Consider the following 25,273-nt stretch of genomic DNA (forward strand, 5'->3'; position numbering starts at 1 on the left):
AGCTTTCCTTATATACTCACATTTATTCCTCCATATAAATTTTAAATTGACTTTAATGTTTGTATCATTTTTGTGGATATGGGCAAAGAGGAGGCTGCATAAATAAGCCTGGACAGTAACACTCTCCAAATATTATAACGTCTCTGCAGCTGTTTGTTTAAAATCAGTTTAGATTTTTCTGATATTTGTGATATTTTTGGGGTCAGTTATTGTTTGACCTAAAAAACTTTTACCTCAGAAACCCCACACAGCCTGCCTGCAAACTCATCCAACAGGCCCAGCAAGGAGAATCTTTAAGCTTAACACCAGAAAACCTCCCGGACATGGTGAACATGTCCAGAAGGTGGCGCTTTTAAGTCTCCATTGAACCCAGAGGTTCTGTCCCAGTGTTGTCCTCCCGCCACTGGGGGGCGTTGTGCTCTCCTCGAAGCAGGATGCTGTTACTATTTCCGGGTCTTTGGAGAACAACGTGTGGAGGCACCCTACCGCTTCGCACCAAAACACACCGACACTCCTGACCAACGTGAACGGGCAGTAGAGCCCACAGTCCGGCCTGACACAGCGGAGACACCGGGACCTGCTGCCGCCATGGGCCCGGTGAGTGAGAGGCTTAATCGCCGTTTAATGAACTGAGTCTGGTCTGAGAGGAAAATGCGCGGAGCTGCGATCTCCTCACAGTCTGCCGCCAGGTCCAGAGAAAAACTCAGGTCAAGGGTCAGATTTAAAGAAGCTAGTCTGAGAAAGTTCAGGAACATCAGACCCGCTGTTAAACAAAACCGAGTGTTTATAGAGGATCACCTCTCACAGGGTCGCCACTGCCGTCCAAACGATCTGAGTTACTTCAGACTCCTCCATGAGAGCTTCCTCCTTCATGCTTCATGGTATGATCAGATATTACAGCTGATCGTGTGGAGGGGTTAGAAAGCTCTGGATAAATTACAACGCAGACATTTAGCTCGCTGGCCTCTTCCGCCTGAGTCTGTCCACCAAACTGGTCAGAACAAAATCACGCCTGAAAATTCAGATCAGTTTTATTTGTATAGCATCAAATCACAACAAACAGTCGCTTCAAGGTGCTTCATATTGTAAAGCAGGGGAATTCAACTCCAGGCCTCGACGGACGGTGTCCTGCAGGTTTTAGATGTGTCTCTGCTTCAAGACACCTGAGTCACATGTAGAAGTCATTAGCAGGACTCTGGAGAACTTGACTGCATACCGAGGAGTTAATTCAGCCATTTGACTCCGGTGTGCTGGATCAGGGACACATCTAAAACCTGCAGGACACCGGACCTCGAGGATCCCTGATCTAAGAGGAATTTGGTTGGGATCCATATTTGTTTTGAAAGTAGGGCTGGGCGATATGGACCAAAAATAATATTCAAGAGTGATTTATCATCATGTGCACAGTAAACAGTCAGTTACAGTGAACAATGAAATTCTTACTCTGCACTTCTTCTGCTCCAGCTCAATAATATTGAAATATATAAATATGGCATATTTAAATATCTCTGTTTTTTTTTTTTTAGCTGAGTGGCGATGTACAATATATATCTCAATATTTTTTCTTCCCAAAGGTATTAAAAAAAAGGCAGTTCTGAGCCAAAGCTACATGTCCCAAAGGTCACACGGGCACTTTTATTAACATTCAGCTGTAGATGTTCCTCAGATAAATAAATTTTTTTTTTCCTCCATAACAGAAGACTCACAGCTGCGCTATTAAAATGTAAACCGAAAAGATACAGAGCAAAAATGCTGACTTATTCTTTAAAAAGCCAGACACCGACGTCAACGCAAAAAGTCTCTAAATTTCGCTTTTTGGAAAAAAGTCACTAGGGGGGTCTGAAAAGCCGCTAAATCTAGCAACAAAGTTGCTAAGTTGGCAACACTGCCGTGCTGTTGCTTCCTGCAGGATTTACGGGTGAAGCGGTGAGGGAGAGAGGCGGGGCAGTGTGAAGTTGTGCAGAGACAGAGAAAGGTGAACTGATGGATCTACAAGTATGATTGTAACATGACATAGACTATACCGATGTAAACGATATTGGCTCATCTTATGTTCCAGCATGTGCAAAAATGCTGTAAGAGACTCACAAGGCTGGAGACACATTACAGACAACGAGGCAAATTTTTACAGTCTGCAAAGTTCATGAAGAAAGCACTAGGTGTATATTTTGTTTTTCATTCATACAGTTTTGCTTATTATTACTTCTCACGTTTATTATGAGTGCTGGAACTTGTTTGATTGAAGTCAAGAATAACTGTTGGATGGTGGTGACCTGTTGGGGTGTTTTGGGGGAGTGATGCTCATTTTGTTAAAAAAAAAAACAACAAAAAAACAAATGTTAAGCAATAATCAGTCTGCCACCAGAGGCCATGAAGAAAACTCTGAATTTAAGGTTAACATTAACTTACAGTGATATACTCGAGTGTTCAGAGAGAAAGGACTGACCTTTATGTCCACATCGAGTCCTGTAAAACTAGCAGCAGCTTCTCCTCGATCAGTGAGAAGAAGCTGCTCTTTGAATTGGATTGAAAGACCCCCAAAATCTTTCCTTCACACAGCATGGGTGCAGCAGCTTGTTGCTGAGGGAGCTGTATGGGATTCAGTTTTATTTATATAGCACCAAATCACAACAACAGTTGCCTCAAGGCACTTTATATTGTAAGAAGGTAAAGACCCTGCAATGATACAGAGAAAGCCCAACAGTCAAAACAACCCCCTATGAGCAAGCACTTGGTGACAGTGGGAAGGAAAAACCTCCAGCAGAACCAGGCTCAGGGAGGGGCAGTCATCTGCTGTGAGGGGGCTGAGGGGGGAGAGAGACAGGACAAAGTAAAAGTGTCTCAGTGCGATCAAAAGTCAAATAAACACATTTTTATCTTAAAAACTGGAGAAATTTAGTATTTCTGTTTGCTGTTAAACCTATGACAGACTTTCAAAATAAAAGGTTTCACACGAAGTGATGATGATGTCATCTTATCTGACTCCCCGCAGCCTCGCTCGAAGAAGCGGCGGCCGACCTTTCGCCGTCTGCTGAAGACGAGCGGCGTGAAGCTGGAGAACAAGCTGAAGAACCGACAGCTGAAGCAGCAGAACGTCGCCAAGAAGCAGCGCAAGGAGCAGAAGAGGCTGAGGCAGGCAGTGAAGGGCGCTGCCGGCGCCGTGCCCCGCCCCCTCGAGACGTACAGGAAGAGACCCGGTGAGAAGCGATCGATCGTGTAATCACTAATGACTGCTGCGGGCCTCGGCTCTCGACTCATTCAGAGCCAAAGAAATGTTTCTCAGCTGGTTGATAAGAAGCTGTAGGTCCCACAGTCAGGTGTGTTTAAACCCCTGAATGTGTTCTGACAGAGGAGGAGGAGGACGAGGAAGAGTTTCTGGAGAGCCTGCCCACAGACATGTTGGAGGAGGACAACCTGCAGCAGATGACCGTCATGGCTCGCCAGGCCTCCTTCATCACCAGAGACCTGTCGTCATGGTAACTCCAAACACTGTTGTGATTTTGTGCTATTAAATCAAATTTAATTGAATTGGGCTGAACCTCAATCACTGTCTTAAGCTGCATGCTGCCCAAATACAGACTTACACACACACACACACACACACACACACACACATTATATTTAGATAAAGAAGCAGGTATGATGCTTAGTGACTGGGGTGCATTTGTTTGGTGTGGGGGGGCATCTTAGCGGGCCGGTGCACGGTGGAAAGAAACGGAAATCAGACGTAGTTCGCAGCTACGAGAAAGTTCCCAGGAAAATGGCGAGGACGGAGGAGAAGGAAGTGATCCACCTGCTGCCGATCAAAGACAAGACCGGAGTGATCCCACAGAGCATAGAGAGGGGTATGTTCTGAGCCGCTGAGCAATCTCATTGGTTCTCTGTGACTGTGGAGGAAACGTTCCGTCTCTCTGTTTTTTAAGTTGTTGAAAAGCAGCAAGAGGAGGAGGAGGAGGAAGAGGAAGATGCTGCGGTCGAGCTTGACAGCGTCGAAAAAGGTATGAAATAAAACTCAAAGCTTGTCTCGAATCATGTTTTTAATGCCCCTCTAACGGGGCTGCGGGTGTCTGAGTGCTCCCCAGGTGACTGAATGTGTCCTTCGTGCGTCCGTCTTGTTTTCCTGTGTCCTCGTGGCTATAATGTGTCTTCTTGTGCAGAGGCGGAGCTGGCGAGCTGTGTGGAGATGACGCCGGCACAGAGAGAGCGGCTCAGGGATCAAAAGCTAAATGAAAGGAAGCTGACCATCGCCAGCCTGGCGTCAGCCATCGTGTCAGACCCCTTCAGTAGTGTAAGGCTGGGCGCTGTCTGGGATCAGTCTCAGAGCCGTGTTTTCAGTGTGTTTAACGTGACGTGATGTGTGACAGATAAAGCGCGTGAAGGAGCTGCGGGCGATGCTGATGGAGGCCGACCCCAGTGTGGCGGTGACAGTCAGGAAGCTGGCGATGATTTCTTTGATGGAGGTCTTCAAAGACATCGCCCCCACCTACAGAATCCGACCTCTGACCTCAGCAGAAAAGGCCACCAAGGTGTGTTTTATGAGTAAAGTTGTTTGTACAGGAAGAGCCTCCCAGCAGGTCGTGATGGTGGGTAAAAGGTTAAAACGTTGCTCGCCGTGTTTCAGGTGAAGAAGGAGACGCAGGTGCTCAGAGAGTTCGAGGAAGGTTTGGTGAGTCAGTACAAGTTCTACCTGGAGGACCTGGAGCAGACTATCAAAGGTACGCCACCATCAACATAGCAACAGCAACACTTTAACAACTTCACACCTCACAACGGTCTGACCGCTCACCTTTGCCTCCAGACTGGAAGCAGAAGAAGAAGAAGCGCAGTCAGGCGGTGGCGTTCCAGTCGTACGGCGGCCTGGCCGAGGTCGCCGTTCGCTGCCTGTGTGAGCTGCTGGTCGCTCTGCCTCACTTCAACTTCCACAACAACATCATCGTCATCCTCGTGCCGCTGATGAACGACCCCGTCAAGAAGGTGAGTCACACGGGAGTTGTGGACCTGATCAGGTGATCGTGTGGGTCAGCATCATGGGATGCCTTCACGCGTCTCTTTGTGTTCCAGGTGTCAGTTATGTGCTGTGACGCATTAGGGAAGCTCTTCCAGCAGGACAAAGAGGGTGGGGCCTCGCTGGCTACGGTGCGAGTCATCTCCGGCCTCGTGAAGAGCCTGAACTACAATGTGCGGCCCGAGGTAATGAATCAAACGCACCCAAACCACACCCACTCTGATAAGAGTCTGTGAAAACAAAACATTTACCATGACGGCATGTTAACTCCGCCCCCTTCAGCTGCTGCGGACGCTGCTGAGTCTGAGGATTAAAGAAGTGGAAGTGAAGAAGGACATTGAGGCCATGGCACCAAAACAGAAATTCATGACCAACAAGGAGAAGAAGAAGAACCTGTCGAGGATGCAGAGGAAGGTACGCGCTTTTCATCACATCCGAGTCTCTATTGGTTGGTTCAGTGGTCGTCCTCTCCTCTTCCTCCTCCCAACAGGAACGTTAACGAGGCCTTTTTAAGCTTAACGATGTCACAAAGCGCAGACAATAAAATATGTTTTAATGTTTGGTAATGTAAAATGTCAGGAAATAAATATAAATATAGGAATATCTGAAATATTATTTATGAAGCAATTTAAATACCATAAAAGTATTCTTTCTGAGAAACAAAACATCAAAATGTGAGAAAAATATTAGTATAAGGTTTTAGAGATGACAGAAAAAATAAATAGAAGAAGAAAGTCTGCACATTTCTTAGCGGCATCAAAACATTAGAAAATTTTAGCAAAAATAACAAAGAAATCATAAAAATGGTTACACATGTGTGAATTAAAGATGAGAAAGAATGAAATTTACAGTAAAGAAAATGCTACTAATGTTAAGTGTGTGTGTGTGTGTGTGTGTGTGTGTGTGTGTGTGTGTGTTTGTGTGTGTGTGTGTGTGTGTGTGTGTGTGTGTGTGTGTGTGTGTGTGTGTGTGTGTGTGTGTGTCTGCGCGTGTGCAGTGGAAGAAGGCCGAGGAGAAGCTAGAGAAGGAGCTGCTGGAGACCGAAGCCTCAGAGAGCAAAGACAAGAAGATCAAGCTGGTGAGTTGAAAGGTCAGGGTGCGTTTACAGTGAGTCAGTGAGAGGAAAGAAGCTCCTCCTCCTCCTCACCTGTCCTCTCCCTCCACAGCACACTGAGATGCTGAATATCGTCTTCCTCATTTACTTCAGGATTTTGAAGAAGGCTCAGAAATCGGTTCTTCTTCCTGCAGTTCTGGAGGGGCTGGCCAAGTACAAAACACACACGCGCACACACACACACACACACACACACACACACACACACTGTGGAGTACTACTATAGCACTGAATATGATGTCACTTCCTTGCAGTTTTGCTCACCTCATCAACCTGGAGTTCTTTGATGACCTTCTCAACGTGCTTCAAGGCCTCATCCAATCAGGAGTGAGTCTTCATATTTGACCCCGCCCCTGAAGAATCAGCCACTAGTTTGGTGTCACAAACAAATGTATTTATTTTTGTTTATTTTTGCAGGATTTGTCCACCAAGGAGACTCTCCACTGCATCCAGACCGTCTTTACCATCCTGTCAGGACAAGGTCAGACTCTGCGTTTACTCGTATAACTTCTTTGTGAAGACCTTTGTCTGCTTCAGACCTTATGAGGACGTTGTAAAGTGGGGACGTTTTTGTCATTCAGTGGGGACACTGGACACCAAGTGGAACACTTATATACTGTCTTTTCTTTGCGGCAACTTTGTCCTCATCAGGTCAGCTTTAGACCTGATGAGGACATTAGATAATCACAAGAACTCAAAACTTTGATTTGGAGAAATTTGTTGATAATTTTTCAAGTAAGCTGGGACATTTAGTATTTTGAGACAGACCAAAAGTTGATTTTGGTGTCCAGAGTTGGTTTCAGGACCAGATTTTAGATTTGGATTGAATTCCTGGGAATACAGAATGTACGACTCCTCATACAGTAAGAAAGGCAAATGTATGTGTGCTCATTTCACGCTCACAGAGCTGCACTATATTGCCCAAAGTATTTGTTAGTCTGCCTTCAAACACATATGAATTGGAGTGACAGCCCATTCTTAATCCATAGGGTTTAATACGATGTCAGCCCACCCTCTGCAGCTAGAACAGCTTCAGCTCATCTGGGAAGGCTTTCCATAAGGATTAGGAGTGTTTATGGGAATTTTTGACCATTCTTCCAGAAGCATCTTTGCGAGGTTAGAAGCAAAGGCCTGGCTCATAGTTTCCGCTCTTATTTATCCCAAAGGTGTTCTGTCGGGTTGAGGTCAGGTTCTTCCACACCAAACTCGCTCATCCATGTCTTTATGGTCCTACTTTGTGTACTGGTGTCATTTAGGAACACGAAGCTGTCATCCCAAAACTGTTCCCACAATGTTGGGAGCATGAAAGTGTCCAAAATGTCTTGCTATGCTGAAGCATTAAGAGTTCCTTTCACTGGAACAAAGGGGCTGAGCCCAACTCCTAAGAAAACACCCCCACACCATAACCCCCCCCACCAAACTTTACACTTGGCACAGTGCAGTCAGACAAGTACCATTCTCCTGGGAACCACCAAACCCAGACTAGTCCATCAGATTGCCAGATGGAGAATCGTGATTCGTCACTTCAGAGTAGGGCTGGGCAATATGGACCAAAAACAATATCTCAATATTTTTTTCCCCAAAATGTATAAACAAAAAGGCACTTCTGAGTCAAAGCTACATGCCCCAAATGTCACACAGACACTTTTATTAACATTTAGCTGTAGATGTACATGAGAAATTGCTCAAAAATCAACTGTTGGCACATTTTATTTAAATAGATTCATGCTTTTAGACTGAGAGCTGTCCTATTAAAATGTAAACAAAAAGATGCAGAGCAAAAAACAGCAAAAGGCTGACTTATTCTTTAAAAAGCCAGTCTGCAGTGAAGTAGAATTCAAACAGTGTGCACTCCTGTACATCTAGTACTCTGTGCAAATAACAAGATGCTCCTTAAAATGTTTATTCTGGAGCCAGAGCTCTTGTCCTGTCTGTTGGCTGAGGATCAACTGCTGGACTGCAGTTCCACAACCTTCTTCCATGGTCTGCCAAAGAAGGGCAGCTCTCATCCAGAGATTGTTGGCTCCAGAAGAATTTGTGTTTATATAATTGGTGTTATAAAATCTATTTCAATTGGTATTCTAAATTTTAAGATGTAGTTTTTATAGAACAGCAATTGCCCCAAGTATATTAACCCAACCAGTCGCGACAGATGACTGCCCCTCCCTGAGCCTGGTTCTGTCGAAGGTTTCTTCCTTTCAAAAGGGAGTTTTTCCTTCCCACTGTGGCCGAGTGCTCGCTCATAGGGGATCCTTGGATTGTTGGGCTCCTCTGTAATACTGCTGGGACTGCAGTATTATAGAGGCTTGGGGAAACTGCTGTTTTAAACTGAACTTCCATAAATAAAAAAACAATTTGGCCACTCTAAGAAAATGTGAAGTTTCTTTATATGTACATATTTATGGTGCAGCAGAACAAATGAAAGTGCACAGGGAACATGTTTCTGAAGGCAAAAAGAGGAAGAGGAAAAAACCCACTAGTTTTGCCATGGTAACCAGAAAGAGGAGGATGGAGCATGGAGCGCTGTTGCTTCTGCTTCTTCAGGATGGAGCTTCAGAGTACCAAAACATCCTCAGACTTTTAAATATTCCCACAGCCATGTTTCACTGTGGGTTCATTCTCTCTCTGCTGTTGGTTTCCTTACCTACATTCATTGTGCTTCAGCAGTAAAAGAACCGTCCACTGTGAAATGCTGGCAGGTCTGAAGCTGCTTATCTATGTTACAAAAACACAGGTGGGTCTGCAGAGCTCCACTTTTGGAGCCGCCTGCCATAAAACTTCCTAAAATACAACATGAGGTTACAAAGTCATATGAACCGACTAGGGGTGTGCGATATTGACAAAAAATAATATCTCTATATTTTCTGTAATTTTTTCGTTAACGATAATAAACTATATTTTGCATTATTTAAAAATCAGTGTTTTTGACATGTTAACCTCTTATTTTATTTAACCAGGAAAAACACACTGAGATTAAAATCTCTTTGTCGGGAGTGTTCTGGGGATGACAAATGTAAACAGAAAAACTTGGGCGAGTTTTTCAAAAGCAATCGCTCAATACGGAAGACTTGACAGAAGGGGGGAAAAAATTAAAAAGAGGCTGTCCAGGGGGATTCCCACTACATTATACCAAAATAAATCACAGAAACTACACACCTTCATCTGATCAGAAACCTGCTTTTGGCAGACGCTAGGTTATGACGCAGCGATTGTAACATGCCTACTTTAACTTAAAGGATGTTAACATCCATCCATCATTTTCCTCTTTATTCCACTAGTCGTGGTCACGGGGGGGAGGCACTAAAGTTTGCTGAGTGTGTTTTGCCAGACATCTTAACTGATCTAGGTTTGGCTTGGACGGCGAGTTCCCAAAACCTTTCATAGTCCTCATACTCCCTGATGATGGAACAGGTTCGAGCTATCTGCTTTCTTACAAAGTCTGCAAACTGCAAACCACCTCCTCGCCTAGGAATTAAGGCGGTAGACTGCGAGGCTGGCGATGTCTGAATTTCTTCCCCTGGCACAGTGTGCTCACTCATTTCCAGCTTTAGGTGTGTTGTTTAGGCAGCTATGCTAGCGCGCAGTATGGCCACTCTCAGTGCGCACGTGCAGCAGCCTATACTAAAGCATAAAGTAGTGAACACGTGGAGCCGAGGCGTTTGATTGTTGTTTTTTCTTTCCTCATTAGCATATTCAATAATGTCAGCTTGCACATCGTTAACACAGCAATTACAATATTATCGTAGACAGTATATATCGCACACCGTTACTCCACAGAACTTGGTGATGTAAGGCTTGGATGCAGATGAAAATTCCGGTGTATATCCTGCATCTGATGTTATTTGTCACTGTTAACTGGCCTAGATCAATAAAGTTTGTTTCTGTTTGTGTATCAGGTGATGTCCTAAACATCGACCCGCTCAACTTTTACTCTCAGTTCTACAAACTGCTACTGAGGCTTCACGCAGGTCAGTTAGCCTCACTTTGAACCAGCAGGATGACATCACACATCACATGACTATTTTAAAAACAATGCCGTGAATCCCTCAGGGGCGTCCAGTGATGACACCGTCATTGTTCTGCGGTGTCTGGATGCAATGCTGACCCGCCGCAGGAAGCAGGTGACCCTGCAGAGAGCAATGGCATTTGTCAAAAGACTGAGCACGATCAGTCTGCACATGATGCCCAACGCCAGCGTGGGAATTCTCGCCGCCAACCGAGCCACCATGCATGTGAGTCCGAGTGTGTGGTTTATCTGACAGCTGTTCAGTTCTACAAGTAGATGTAGACGTTTAATGTGTGTGTGTGTGTGTCTCAGGCCTTCTCTAAGTGCGACTTCCTGCTGGACAACGAGATTCAGGGCAGTGGATTCTACCTGCCAGAGCTGGATGAACCTGAATACTGCAATGCTCAAAACACCGCACTGTGGGAGCTACACACTCTGCAGGTACACACACGCACAAACTGCAGGTATATACACACACAACTTCAAAGGTATTTTTGACACCTCTAGCGCTCGCATGTGTTTACAGAGACATTACCACCCGGTGGTGCGGCGCTTTGCAGTCCACCTGAGTCAGGGCGCACCCTCTGAAGGCTCATCAGCACTCAGTGTGGAGTTGAGTCGCAGGTACGCACACACACACGCACGCACACACACACACTCACCTTAAAGGAGCTGTGTTTAAACAGAATGAAAGCTCCGCCTGAATCAGGAGCTGTGAAAACTGTGTACCGCTCCCTTGAAAGTTATTTTTCTGAAGTGGGTTCCAACGTTGCCCTCTGCAGGTCACCTGTGGAGCTGTTTGATGACTACAGCATCAAACAAATGACCTTTAACCCCCCTGTAGCATCACCCAGCTCCAAGAAGAAGGTATGAAAATCAAACACACCCCTTCATTTTTAATAAATTTAATATTTTAAAAAGTATTAATTTTCTGACGTCACACTGTGGAGTCATGTGACTTATTGGTTACTGACTATTGGATGTTTTATCGTCTGTGTATCAGGATCATTTTGCGGTTGGAGCAGCGCTGCTGGACGCCGAGTTGCAGAGGCAAATCGAGAGCGCCCTGACCGCTGCCGAGGATGCAAAGCTGGACTTTACTGCAGCACACACACAACCACCCAGCGCTGGCACACACACACACACAAAATAAAATAAATAATTTATGGGCCATGAGGAGAGGAAGTGCAGCTGCAGCCCGCAGCGTCTTCAGAGGAGTCGTCGAATTCTCTTCATCATGTTGATGTGAAAGAGTCGTGTTGTAGGGCGACGTTTGGGGTGTAACACCAGCACCCTGAACAGAGTCACCGGTTTGATTCCCAGGGCCTCTCTGTTTCTTTGTCAGATATTAAAAATAAATGCCAGAAACTCTTATTTTTAACTTTTCAGCTGAATGTTAATTTTTTAAAAGTATCCTTTCAGTTTTTCATGTGTTTCATTGTCACCTTTGACATTCAGCAAAATAAACCTGAAAGCAAACCCCTCATGATTGGTGTCATTTTTAAAGTGGCTTATTAAAGGAGCAGTTCAGCAGTTTATCTCTTATGCTGTATTTGTTTATGCATCCATGTGATATACAGAAAGTGGATATTTAAGCTGTTTTCACACATGCCAGTCTGAACATCACCAGACTGAGCTGTTACTGAGAGCTCCTCAGTACCAATACTGTGATGTCTGATTTAGCCCATGTACGAATGGAGCAGCTAACGGTTGCGGAGTTTACCTCCCATGTGCTCTTGCAACAGGCTGCTTTCTCCCGGTTTTCTGAAGTGGACTATTTCCTGCCACCAAATGTCTCTCAGCAGTATCCTCAGATTGAGTTATTGCATCTAAATCATGAGTTACTTCAGAGACCGGCAGCAGTGTGGCTGTTGGAATTGTTAAGGTATGGAAAAAGTTTCCATCAGAGTTCAGCCCCTTTCTGTTTGTTCTTTATTTAGATGATCGCATTCGTTTTGTAACTGGCTGTAATGTGTTGCTGGAGTCCAAATTTTGAGCTTCAGTGTTTGGCTGCTGCCACGTTGGGTTTTTTACTCACCGGAAATGGAGCTCAGACTTGTTGGTTGTTAGTAAATTTAGTGAAGTCCATAACCATGCCGCAAATAATGCAAACATTAAGCCTTAATCCTGTTTAAACAGGTGAGTCATAGAAACATCCTCCACCCGTACAGCTGTTATGAAGGAGGAAATTAGCTACAGAGACCAGAGCAGTTTCTGTATCAGGATAGAAACATGTTTATTTCTGCTGTAAAGTTTTAAGATGGGCGTCTTTGTGGACTGACTGCTGCTCCTCTGCTGGGCTCCAGCAGCTGTTGGTGCTTCAGCTTCATTTTCAGGTCTGGAGGTTGATGGTCAAAATAAATGAGACACAGTTGCAGTTGCATACAGGTGTTTTTTAATTTTAGATGTACAAGTTCAGACCAAGTAGTTAAATCATTAATATTTTTTTAATAATAATAATAGTATTGTGGGATTTAACAAGACGCTATGAGAGCAGAGTATGAAAATGATTTGACAGATGCTACCTGTCAAACATCTTGTTATCCCTCAGACATTTGTAGAGAGCCTTTGAGGAGTCCACACCAGAAACCCTCATTGTGAAATATTGTTGAAACAAAATAAAAGCAATTATGAAATGTTCAGCACATTGACATTCAGCAGGCAGAGCACAAGGAAATATAAGCTTCCAGTTTATCATTTCTACTAAAGACTTAAGTTGAAGTGTGGCAGCCTCTGTAAATGTGATGATGCACAGCCATGTGTTTATAAGCAGGATCAGTCTGACGTAGCTGATCATTTCTCTGATCTTGTCTGAACGGTGTTTCTGGTACCTCTTTTATCTGGTGGCTTTTGTAGTTCATGAGGGTGAAAATTGTAGTTTCATTGTGTGGTTGAAGAAATCCTTCGCCGACAGTCTTAATGTATAACATAGAGTTTATTTACAAAAAAGACAATGTCAAAACAGATGCTTCTCATAGACATCTGGGGACAGGGAATTCCAATCGCCCTAACTCCACTGAACAAAAGGGGAGACAGACATTATATAGTGTTAGCAACCCCCACATCCTAACTTCCATACATGGTTAAGAAAACAAACTTCAGCCTCCTAACCTACAGCTAAACATATGGTCATTCCTTATATGGCATGCCAGAGAGCTACAAGGACATTCTATGCATTCCTTCTGGCTTGAGGCCAGACCTTAAAGCTCAGGTTACCCTTCTGCACAAACAATAAGGCCTAAAAGAAAGAGACCGTATATGCATACACATAGAAAGTTTAACAGAACAATACAGACACTACATAAAGTATTTTCTGAATAACCAGGTATAGCTTGTTTCCTGCATGTATGTGAGGTCATTCCTTTTTTAGAGAGAGCAACAAAAGGTTACACTCTCTCATACCATTCACTCCTAAAGCAGCCCTGACTCAAGGCCTTAATCCTAAAGGAGAAAACCTATACATAGATGCAGTTTAACACACAATTTAACACACAGATCGATCAGACACTACACGGTCCTGGTAGGAACTGTTTCACATGTGGCCTCAGGATGGTCTTGGTCTTCCTTCTGAGGGGACAGCTCCAGGCGCAGCTCGCACAGGGCCGACAGATACTCGTCGTTGTCTGCATCTTCTTCCAGAGCCCTCTCAAAATAACTCACCGCACAACTCCGATTGCCCTCAGCTCTGGCCACCGCTCCCAGGATGCCGTAGGCAAAAGCGACACCTCTGGAATTACCCTTGAGGCGTTGCTCGGCTATTCTCTTCAGTTTCTGTGGGAAAATGTTACTTCCTGTTTACTAACTGAGAGATCAGGTTCAGTTTGGTTCAAATGAGTGTCTATGTATTACAGAAGAATAAAGCAGGCATGAAGCACAGTCAGAAGCTGACAGACCTTTACACAGTGTCTCCCCTCTGATGTGATGATGCCAAACTCCAGAGCCTGACGGACAGCACAAGAGATATTAGGAGAAGGTTAAATGTCCACACCTGTCATGTTCAGTATTGTGTGTCGCTGTGTTGTGGTTGTTCAATTGACTTTCAAAATGTCTGTCCCTTCAGACAGAGGCTCAGAGGCCAGTTCAGTAATGATGGATACATCTTGTGTCTGAATGCAGCTTTGGACACAGAGTGTGTGGTCTGTACCTTTTTGTAGTAGGTGATGCCTAGATCTGGCTTTTTGGCGCTATAGTAGCAGAACTCAGCGTATAACCTGTAGATGTACTGACGGATGCTTGGACTTTCATCCTCTAACTTCTTCAGCACATCATCGAACATCTCCTGAGCTCTGAAGGCACAAAGAAGCACACAGCTCTGAGGGTTAAAGCCTGGACCCCCGCCCTTTTCTCCAGCTCTGAACCATACTCTTTACTTTAGCCTTTCTGCAAAGGTATTTTCTCTCTTTAATTAGCAAAAAAATATCAAGCGTCATGTCATCAACAGTCCATCTGATGACTGAGTGCAGAAAATCTGTATAGTCTGCTAACTCTGTATGTATAAACTGGGAAAACTCCAGCCATGTTTTCTAAAGCCCAGTCTGACATCATCAGATGTGTCAGTTTGCCCACAGCAGTCAAAACCAAATCGGATTCAATTTATTGTCCCAAAATAGAAAATATGCATCTGAAATATTTCCACTGAAGTGTATTTACTTTAAGTAGACTTGTTCTTCTCATTTCCAGCTCCATATTTATATTTTTTTTTTACTGTATGAGAGCAGTTCTACACGTTTCATAGGTCAAAATGATCCTTCTTCATTTTTTTCTGGGCCGTGGTGCAGGCCCTCCATTCATCTTCTGTCTGAAACATGTTTTGGCTCCTTCTACTTTAAAGTTACATCTTCTTTGGCTGCCCTACAGATAAACAAAAGCAGGTCAGTGGGACTTTATACCTCTCAGAGCTCATCCAGATCCAAGAGTAGAAAAAAAACTGTGATAAACTGATGTTTAGAGCAGACTGCAGCTCAAAGGGATTACAATACATAGACTAAGCTCATTATTAGAAACTTTGACCATGTTTAATATACGACAGGAAATAAGAAGGTCCACTTTAGCAACCAAATACATATATCAATATTTATGCTGCTGATGTGGTGTTTTATATTGTAGTATGTAGCTTCAATTCTCAGGTCTCAGAAATGAAAATAGTATTTGATCATTTTATTTATATTTCTTGTTTCCAGGTTCATTATTGAGATATTGCACAGTTTTTTTTTTATTTTATTCCTTCAGAAGTAGTTTTAGTCATTTTTAGCTTGCCTGTTTCAAAGAAAAAGTAGACATATTGTCATAGTAACGTCTGCTCCACGAAAACTTTAATGTTGGGCGTAACTCGAGAATGATGTGACCTAGGATATTCAAATTCACACCATAGATGCATCTACTAGAAATCTCAGACAAGTTTGAATATCAGGAACCTCTGATCACAAGTTAAAGGTCAGAGGTCAAGTTTACTGAAAATCTAGTGAACACCTTAACTCGAGAAAAAGCTCACCTGGGATGTTCAAATTCACACCATTCACACCACACTGTTCGATTTAGACCATCAAACTTCACACACTTTTTCACTGACTTTACTATAACAGCACTGACCCGACCTAAAGAATGAAAATATGTACTCATGTAAAAAACAAAGTCTCATAAAACTCAGAAAAAAACCTGACAGATAAACAGACCTCATTATTTTAGACTCCTGTGCGTAGTGCAGAGCTAGGAGAGCTCTGGCAGGGTGGAAACCCATCTTGATCGCGACAGCTTTCTCCAGATGCTCAATACAAAGACGTCTCCAATGCTGTATCTCTAGTGAATAAAAACAGGTGTTATTTCAATTTCAATTTGATTTGATTTATATAGTGCCAAATCAAAACAACAGTTGCCTTTATATTGTAAGAATAATACAGAAAAAAAAAATCAAAATGAGTATCCAATAAACAAATAAATAACAGTATCCAATAAAAATATTTTTTGGTATCCCGATCAGCCTTTCATTTGAAATGGTAGAAACAATGCTCAGAGAATTCCCAAAATTATTCTCCCGAATAATACACCCGAATTAGGTAGCCCACGCACACGCATATCGCTACATGGTGTCCTGGATGCAATGTACATGATTTATCAGACAATTTCTCTTTTGTGTCCCAAAAATTACATCCTTGTAACATCTGCACCGGCAACTCCAGCTGACATTTTATTTTGCTGCCAATATGTTGAGGTCACAGGCTGAACTCAGAGTTGATTGAACCTGCTTTCTGGACCAGGGTTCTGATTACTGAGAATACTTGCACCAGTCATTTGATAGTGGAAGTTCTTGGAAGTTGTAGACTTTTGAAACTGTATAAATAACTTATAAATACTTAAAAAATATGCACACCTTCTAAGGTGAAAGGGTGAAAGAGTTAAAGAGTGAAAGAGCTAAATAAATTAGTTTATAGTTCATACAGTTCATTAGGGTTGCAACTAACAATTATTTTTTATTATCAGTTATTGTTTTGATAATTTCTTTGATTCATTTAGTTTAAAAGCTTTTTATTCAATTTTTAAGCCTTGTAGATTTTTAAAAAAAAATAAAACTCTTTAGTAATTCCTATCAGTACTGCATATGTGACACGGGCCCTGGACCTTTAACTGCTGTAATACACAAAATGTAAAACTGAAAGATTGCTGCACATTAAATCTTTGTATTTTAAATGTTACCTGTTGACAAGGTAAGAGACAGATGCTACTGGGATGCTTTTCCAGAATCTATAGAATATGATGTGACATAAAACATGAATTTAAGATTTCTAATCAAGCATTTCATAATGCTGTAAATGACAAATATCTACTGTGTGCATATTTCATGCTATCAAATACTCAGTGTGCAAAATGCTCTCTGTCAAATATCTAGTTTTGGTGCATTAATATACAATAACTTGAAACTGGATACATATAAGATCGACCACATGTTAGTTAATATGCAAAAAGATATAATATCTTCATCTTAAATATCTTCACCAGATTAAATATTGGGATCTTACACAGATATTTAATTGATGAGTATCCTGAGTTGGGATTTTTTTTAGGGTACAATCTTGTCTGTTTAGTGAAGAAGAAATACTCAGTGCATCATGATTATTTGTAGGAATTTGAACTTTAAACCAGCTCCTGCAACCTGATCAGAGTAAACATGGAGTACAGTGCAGTACCTGTCACTGGTTGGGGTCTTTTGCTGACCAGGTTATTCTTCTTTCTCTCATAACACAGAGCAAGCTGGTGATGAATGAAAGATGATTGGCTTGTCTTCCTCAGCATGTTCTTCAGAACACTAATAGACTCATCCAGCTGATTCTGGAACAGGGACAAGTTTTAACGGTAACTTAACAGAGACCAGAAGTCACAAAATCGTTTTTGTGTTTCTATCTAGGGTCACCCTGATTCACCCACGAGGACCAGATTTAATGAAGACCAGTATGGTTTCCATATAAGCTGCAGATGTTTTAAGTTACCTGGAGGCGGAAGTATTTGCCTATGTAGCGCATGACTTGAGTGTTGTCCTGTCCAACCTCCAGGGCTTTCTTCACCAAATCTTTGGCCTCTTCATGTTTCGCGTAGTTGACCAGCTTCAGAGCCAGTAGGGACAGCAGGACACCATCATCAGCATTTTTTTCCAGAGCTCGACGAAGCTGCTTAGTGGCTGGCGATTCTTCAGGATACCATTCTTTAATGTTCTGTAGATGAGACGTAATAAGTTTACTAGATGTCATTTATTTACGTATTACCGCTCAACTAAACCAAAACATGATGGCTACAGTCAGCTACAGAACCATCCACTGACTGATCTGCTTCAGTGCGGTAACTGCTTATATAGAATAGAATAGAATAGAATAGAATAGAATAGAATAGAATAGAATAACTTTATTGTACACACTAGTGGTAAATAGTCTTCGGTTCATTCACTGATGATAATCATTAACACACATTCATACATATACACACACAAAACTTAAAAAAAAACATTAAAACACATCACTTGTTCTTATTGAGTATAATAATTGCATTTGGCACAATGATCCATTATACACCTTTTTACTAGCTAAGCGCATCTTTTAAAGTGGCTTGAGGCGACTGTTTGTTGGGATTTGGTGCTATATAAATAAAATTGAACTGAATTGAATTGAACTGAACTTTAATATTGTCCTGGGGCATTAATTCAAAATAAGAATGAAGAGAGTGTTCTCGGTTAGCAACAATAGCTCGGGCTTTCTTTAACACAGCACAATGATACAAGATATCCAATTAAATTTGTTATTGACCCATGATTTTTTTTAAGCAGTTCTCACAATCCTGTCCAATTTGTTCCTATTTGACAGTCAGGGTACCATACCAGACTGAGATATTGAATGTAAGCATGCTTTCAGTCAAACTGACTCCACAGCCTCTCTCCTAAAGAGAAATGATCTCTCACATTCTCCAAAAAATTAATCTCATCATCTATATATGTTCCCAAATACTTAAAACAATTAACAACTTCCACAGACTAACCAGAAAGTGAGAGGACTGTTATCGGAACAGTGTCGTTCAAAACAAGCTCTTTCATCTTGTTGACATTAATCAACAAATAGCGAGATTTACGCCACTCCTTTAATCTGCATACCTGAGCAAAATAATTAGGGTTAACACTCCTATAAAATGGTGTCCAGCTATGTTGACTAAAGACAGTGTTTCATCTTCCGGGCCCCTTCGTGCCTAGGCAAACTGCATAAGCACAAGGTGATCCAGTATAGCTTAAGTAAGATGTTAACTAACCACTCTCTCCATAAATTTAGCCAGTACAATGGTCAAAGTAACAGGACGAAAGTCGTTAAAGGCTTTGAAACCTTCCCTTTTGGCAAGTGATTTAACCACAGAAGTTTTCCAAATATTTGGAACTATACATGTATTTAATAAAATTTGAAACAGTCTGGTCAGGACACCCTTCAACTGTACTGAACACATTTTCAAAATTCATCCATGTAAATAATCCAACCCAGGTACTTTATATGGCTTAATCCTTAATCCTCTACAAACAATTACCAACCACTTCACCCTGAGCTACATCAGCCATTATGATACTAGTCTTTTCCTTAAGGTCTATACTGAACCAAAAGACTGATAGATGGATTGTACCTCTTCTGTGCGATAGAGGGTGATAGCGTAGCCACTGTTCCACTCCCAGTTATCAGGCTGCAGCTCCAAGGCTTTGGAGAAACATTCTTTGGCTTTGGTATAGTAGGACTTTGAGAACTTAAGATAGGTCCAGCCCTTCTCTCCATATACTTCTGGATGGAGGTCACTGAAAGAATCAGCTGGATGCTTCACCTGCAGGGTCAGAGGATATTTAAGAGGTATTTATAAGAAAAATACAGTGAAATCTCTGGTTGTGAAACTAAAATGGTCCTAGTACTTCTCATCATCTTCTCACTTCTTAAGTATGCTTCTTAATGTGCCAAAAAGTACTGGGTGCTAACTAAAGTGTAAATATGCCTAGACATCTAATACTAAAACAAAAATACAAATTACTGTGAACAAGTAACGAAACACCTCTTTGTTACAGGGGCCCAGAAAGGAATTGGCAGAAACACCAGAGGAGCAAAACACCAGCTACTCATAGATAGAGCAGTCACTTGAGACTGTAAGACTGACCAACCAGTGCATCTCCTGGATTGATTGCAAGAAAGCTTATGACTCGAAGCCCCACATATGGGGTGGCTGTAGCTCAGGAGGTAGTGCCGGTCACCTACTAAATGGACGGTTGGTGCATCAATTCCTGGCTGCTCCAGTCTGCATGCCAAAGATTCCTTGGGTGAGATACTGAACCTAGTACTCTCCTATGCAACTGTCAGAATATGAATGTTTGTGAAACCACAAGCACGTTTTGTGTGAATGAGTGCTTTGACTACTCAAAGTTGAGGTGATCTGGCAAAATAAGTTGCAGGGGCTTATTCTTAGGCAAAATAACATATAAATCAGTAAATCACAGTACACTGCAGTACAGCGTAAATCAGTGCTGTACTGCGAGTCATTTCTGGGTTCACTGGATGTTCTTAGCAACAAGGAAGAGATCTCTTACATGTTTTGAGCGCTATTACAGCGCCAGATCATCAGCCAGATCATCAACAAGACTGGCCACGGATACTGACTATGGAATGGAGCAAACATCAGCCACCTCCTCTACATGGATAACATCACCCTGTATGTGAGGAGTGAACGAAACATTGATTCACTGATACACACCACTACGATCTACAGCAATCATTCAGCAGTCATTCAGACTGGAGAAGTGTACTCTGATAGTGACAAAGAGAGGGAAGGTAGTCAGAACCTTAGGGGATTACACTACCAGAAGGCAACACTGCAGACACTGAGGACTGCTAGGAAAGCTATAACCACCAAAATACCTGGAGAGAGGAAGGCAAGTCCTGAGGAGTCACCTGAATGGGAAGAACAAGATCCGGGCGATCAACACCTACGCCCAGCCGGTTGTCAGATATCCTGTGGGGATAATAAGCTGGCCAAAGGAGGCGATAGAAGCCACTGACATCAAGACAAGAAAGCTCCTTACCATGCATGGAGGCTTTCATCCCAAATCCAGCACCCTGACACTGTACGCTAAGCAGAAGGAAGAAGGCAGAGGACTAGTGAGTGTCAGAACCACTGTCCTGGATGAAACAACAAAGAGTACATCAAGAAGATGGCCACAAATGATCACGTCTCAGGTAGCATAAACCCAAGAAAGAAGAGGAACAAGAACAGGAACCATCATGGAAGGGCAGGCTTCTGCACGGCATGTACCACTGGCAGATAGAAGAAGTGGCTGATATAAAAAAATCCTACCAATGGCTGAACAAAGCTGGACTGAAACATAGCACTGAGGCACTGAGCACACCAGGCAAGACTCCAGGTGCAGCTTCATCTTTTCTTGAGACTATCATGATCTGAAAGATTGAAATCCATTTCAGGCATTTAGTTCCAGACAGCATAAACATTTGGATCATTTTACCACACGAACATGCTCTTCTACCATGACAAGAAGATAAATAAGGGCCATTAGACAGGAATAATGCAGCATTTTGAGGAGTTCTGTTATGTGGCAGTGAGATGAGAAAATCCACCCTTCTTTCAATTCTGTGCAGCTGTTTCATTTCTCCAGCTGTAACGGGGTCTTCATGTGTAGTCAATGGTCTCCGGCTTAGTCCCTGTAATAACACCTCACAGATAACGTAAGGATCCCTGCACATGCAAAATTAGTTCCAGTATGGAACTGTTACATTTCTCTTTGCATTAAAATAACATGGAGGTTTAGCTGTTTGTCAGCTTTCTCCTGATTTCCAATGTTCATGCAAAGCTAGGTTAGATTAATTGTGCTCTTGAGGGTGTGTACATACCAGTATGTCACTGACTCTTTGACAATAAGTTTGAGACTGTGTATAATCTTTGGTGTGGTATTTCAACCAAGCCAGGTCTCCATAAGTCACAATGAGCCGTCGCTCGCTCTCCTGTCTATAACACTCCTTGGTCTTCTCCTCTGATTCAGTGAGAAGTGACAGTGCCTCCTCTGGTTTACCCTGAAGATACCTGAGGATGAACAACAAACATCAAACAGGAATAACTCACTGTGCATCAACATCTTCAGTTTCTACATGCCTTCATAATATATCTTGTCCCCCCTAAAGCCATTGTGGCTAAGGGCACACATATGTGTAGCCATAAACAGAAGCCCCTGATACACCATAAACCCATTCATGTTTCAAATAATTTTATACCCAATCAGTGACACACCTGCCAAGAAAAGCACTCTGGTTACTGGCGACTCTGTTTTGAGAAACATGAAGCTAGCAACACCAGTAAACATAGCTGATATTCTTCCAATACCAGAGCAGGTGGCATTTATTAAACTGCCCAAAACGTGACTACCCAGGGTTGAGACTAGGAAGCAGAGTTGCAGTCTTACATGCCTCTCTGCAGCTTCTCTCTTTCTGCGCCCCCCCCCCCCCCCCCCCCCCCCCCCCCCCAAAAACCCCATCCCCATTGAGACCCAGTTAGTAAATTTAATAATTGATAAGCATATTGATTTATTCTGCCTTACAGAAACCTGGTTATAGCAGGATGAATGTTAGTTTAAACGAATCAACACCCCTGAGTCACACTAATGGTCAGAATCCTAGAAGCAGGAGGAGGAAGAGAAGCAGCAATCTTCTGCTCCAGCTTATTACTTAACCTTCGACCTAAAAAGAGTTTAAATTCATTGGAAAGCCTGATTCTTAGCCTTGTACACCCTAACTGGTAAAATCAATTGCTGTAGATTACACAGTAGGAGGGAATATGTTTTATAACAGTAGAAGTCTTTCTGAAAGTGCTGTAACTAAGTTTAAGGATAAAATTCCTCCATTATTATCTTCTTCAATACCATGTGCTAACACAGTGCAGAGCAGCTAACTAACTCTGCTCCCACAGAGGTTGATCATCTAGTTATTAGCATTATATCCTCACTGTGTACAACTCTGGATACTGTGACTCCTTTGAAAAGGAGCCTCAGCTCAGAAGTGCCTGACTCCCTGGTATAACTTACACATGGTATAACTTAAAAACCTACTATTTATAGTACGTGATTTTAACATCCATGTAGATGCTGAAAATGACAGCTTCAACACTGCATTTAATCTATTATTAGATTCAACTGGCTTCTCTCAAAATGTAAAGGAGCCCACCGACCACTTTAATCATACTCTGGATCTTGTCCTGACATATGTCCTTCATTATTATGCTCTTCAGTGCCATGTGCCAACACAGCGCAGAGCAGCTACCTAAACTCTGCTCCCAGTGAGGTACAGTGGCTTACAAAAGTATTCATACCCCTTGAACTTTTCCATATTTTGTCACATTACAAACACAAACATAAATATATTTCACAAAGTGGTAAACCTCTGAGGCCATCACGGAGCAGCTGTATTTGTACTGAGATTAGATTACACACAGGTGGACTCTTTTTAGTCATTAGCAGTCATCGGGCAACTTCTGAATGCAATTGGTTGCACTCAGAGAAAAGGGGGCTGAATACTTTTGCACACCGCACTTTTCAGTTTTTTATTTGTAAAAAATGTTTTGAATCATGTATAATTTTCTTTCCACTTCACAATTGTATACCACTTTGTGTTGGTCTTTCACATTAAATTCCAGTGAAATATATTTATGTTTGTGGTTGTAATGTGACAAAATATGGAAAAGTTCAAGGGGTATGAATACTTTTGCAAGCCACTGTACAGCCCAGGACCATGACAGATATACAGGGGTTGGACAATGAAACTGAAACACCTGTCATTTTAGTGTGGGAGGTTTCATGGCCAAATTGGACCAGCCTGGTGGCCAGTCTTCATTAATTGCACATTGCACCAGTAAGAGCAGAGTGTGAAGGTTCAATTAGCAGGGTAAGAGCAGTTTTGCTCAAAATATTGCAATGCACACAACATTATGGGTGACATAGTTCAAAAGAGGACAAATTGTTGGTGCATGTCTTGCTGGCACATCTGTGATCAAGACAGCAAGTCTTTGTGATGTATCAAGAGCCACGGTATCCAGGGTAATGTCAGCATACCACCAAGAAGGACGAACCACATCCAACAGGATTAACTGTGGACGCAAGAGGAAGCTGTCTGAAAGGGATGTTCGGGTGCTAACCCGGATTGTATCCAAAAAACATAAAACATAAAACCACGGCTGCCCATATCACGGCAGAATTAAATGTGCACCTCAACTCTCCACCAAAACTGTCCGTCGGGAGCTCCACAGGGTCAATATACACAGCCAGGCTGCTACAGCCAAACCTTTGGTCTCTCGTGCCAATGCCAAACGTCGGTTTCAATGGTGCAAGGAGCGCAAATCTTGGGCTGTGGACAATGTGAAACATGTATTGTTCTCTGATGAGTCCACCTTTACTGTTTTCCCCACATCCGGGAGAGTTACGGTGTGGAGAAGCCCCAAAGAAGCGTACCACCCAGACTGTTGCATGCCCAGAGTGAAGCATGGGGGTGGATCAGTGATGGTTTGGGCTGCCATATCATGGCATTCCCTTGGCCCAATACTTGTGCTAGATGGGCGCGTCACTGCCAAGGACTACCGAACCATTCTGGAGGACCATGTACATCCAATGGTTCAAACATTGTATCCTGAAGGCGGTGCCGTGTATCAGGATGACAATGCACCAATACACACAGCAAGAGTGGTGAAAGATTGGTTTGATGAACATGAAAGTGAAGCTGAACATCTCCCATGGCCTGCACAGTCACCAGATCTAAATATTATTGAGCCACTTTGGGGTGTTTTGGAGGAGCGAGTCAGGAAACGTTTTCCTCCACCAGCATCACGTCGTGACCTGGCCACTATCCTGCAAGAAGAATGGCTTAAAATCCCTCTGACCACTGTGCAGGACTTGTATATGTCATTCCCAAGACGAATTGACGCTGTATTGGCTGCAAAAGTAGGCCCTACACCATACTAATAAATTATTGTGGTCTAAAACCAGGTGTTTCAGCTTCATTGTCCAACCCGTGTATCTTTCAGTACTACTGATATTTATTTAGACTCTTTCTCTCCAATCTCTCTGAGTTTTTCCGGTATTCCTGAAAACACAAGGTTTTGCCTCATGCTGCGGGCCTGGAGCTTAATAATAATTTCTTTAATTTTTTCAAAGCCAGGTCATTCCGTTGGTGAGGGATTTCACCAACTTCCTGAGGACGGCGTTTACTGCAGCAAGTGTTTCCACCTGCTGCAGGCTGAACTCCACCGATTGCTGCAGAGCCTCAAGAGATGCTGCATCCAGAGGAGTCTTGAGGGCGGCTATTCTTGGTGACAGTGTTCCTTAGGAGGGAGTCAGCATCTTGTCTGGTTTCCGTGGCAACTCGCTGACAACATTTGTCAACATAAAGCTGTAAACAGTCCAGATCCTCTTTGCCATGCTCCAGAGTGTTGAAAGTATTACAAATCTACCAAGAAATATTTTTATTACCTTTAAGACTTTCTGTAAATGAATTGGTGGAGAATCTAATGACCAAAATGTTCCTAATCAGTGGTGCACCATCATGTTCAATGCTGCCAAGATTCTTGAAGTCAAAGTCTCACGTCACTACAGCATAGCCTC

At 42.7% G+C, this 25,273-nt stretch overlaps 2 protein-coding genes across 2 annotated transcripts in view; one reads left to right on the forward strand and one right to left on the reverse strand.

Annotated features, from left to right (window-relative positions):
• The first annotated feature begins 460 nt into the window (after positions 1-460).
• Positions 461-11,602, forward strand: noc3l (NOC3-like DNA replication regulator). Its single transcript, XM_030755909.1, has 21 exons — positions 461-597; positions 2,993-3,197; positions 3,350-3,476; positions 3,691-3,845; positions 3,924-3,998; positions 4,158-4,288; positions 4,365-4,526; positions 4,622-4,715; positions 4,799-4,974; positions 5,062-5,190; positions 5,288-5,419; positions 6,003-6,083; positions 6,172-6,272; positions 6,374-6,446; positions 6,537-6,600; positions 10,016-10,087; positions 10,170-10,351; positions 10,438-10,566; positions 10,652-10,749; positions 10,908-10,992; positions 11,129-11,602. The coding sequence occupies exons 1-21, from the start codon at positions 589-591 to the stop codon at positions 11,276-11,278; spliced, it is 2,430 nt and encodes an 809-aa protein (XP_030611769.1). The 5' UTR covers positions 461-588; the 3' UTR covers positions 11,279-11,602.
• A 955-nt stretch (positions 11,603-12,557) lies between these two features.
• LOC115798430 (interferon-induced protein with tetratricopeptide repeats 5-like) overlaps positions 12,558-25,273 on the reverse strand; it is a 31,458-nt gene continuing 18,742 nt past the window's right edge. Inside the window, exons 3-10 of the mRNA XM_030755282.1 lie at positions 21,525-21,714; positions 19,267-19,458; positions 17,607-17,828; positions 17,307-17,448; positions 15,798-15,921; positions 14,270-14,411; positions 14,019-14,066; positions 12,558-13,896 (exon numbers count right to left, since the gene is read on the reverse strand). Of these exons, the coding sequence (XP_030611142.1) occupies positions 13,633-13,896; positions 14,019-14,066; positions 14,270-14,411; positions 15,798-15,921; positions 17,307-17,448; positions 17,607-17,828; positions 19,267-19,458; positions 21,525-21,714 (1,324 nt within the window). The 3' untranslated portion in view covers positions 12,558-13,632. The remainder of the gene's footprint in view (positions 13,897-14,018; positions 14,067-14,269; positions 14,412-15,797; positions 15,922-17,306; positions 17,449-17,606; positions 17,829-19,266; positions 19,459-21,524; positions 21,715-25,273) is intronic.

This window comes from Archocentrus centrarchus, chromosome 19 (assembly GCF_007364275.1).
Source record: "Archocentrus centrarchus isolate MPI-CPG fArcCen1 chromosome 19, fArcCen1, whole genome shotgun sequence".
NCBI lineage: Eukaryota > Metazoa > Chordata > Actinopteri > Cichliformes > Cichlidae > Archocentrus > Archocentrus centrarchus.

Bases quoted from the DNA above. Each gene is read 5' to 3' on its own strand.
- noc3l (XM_030755909.1), top strand. The intron at 3,198-3,349 runs GTGAGAAGCGAT...GTGTTCTGACAG, and splicing joins GACGTACAGGAAGAGACCCG to AGGAGGAGGAGGACGAGGAA. The intron at 10,750-10,907 runs GTACGCACACAC...TGCCCTCTGCAG, and splicing joins AGTGTGGAGTTGAGTCGCAG to GTCACCTGTGGAGCTGTTTG.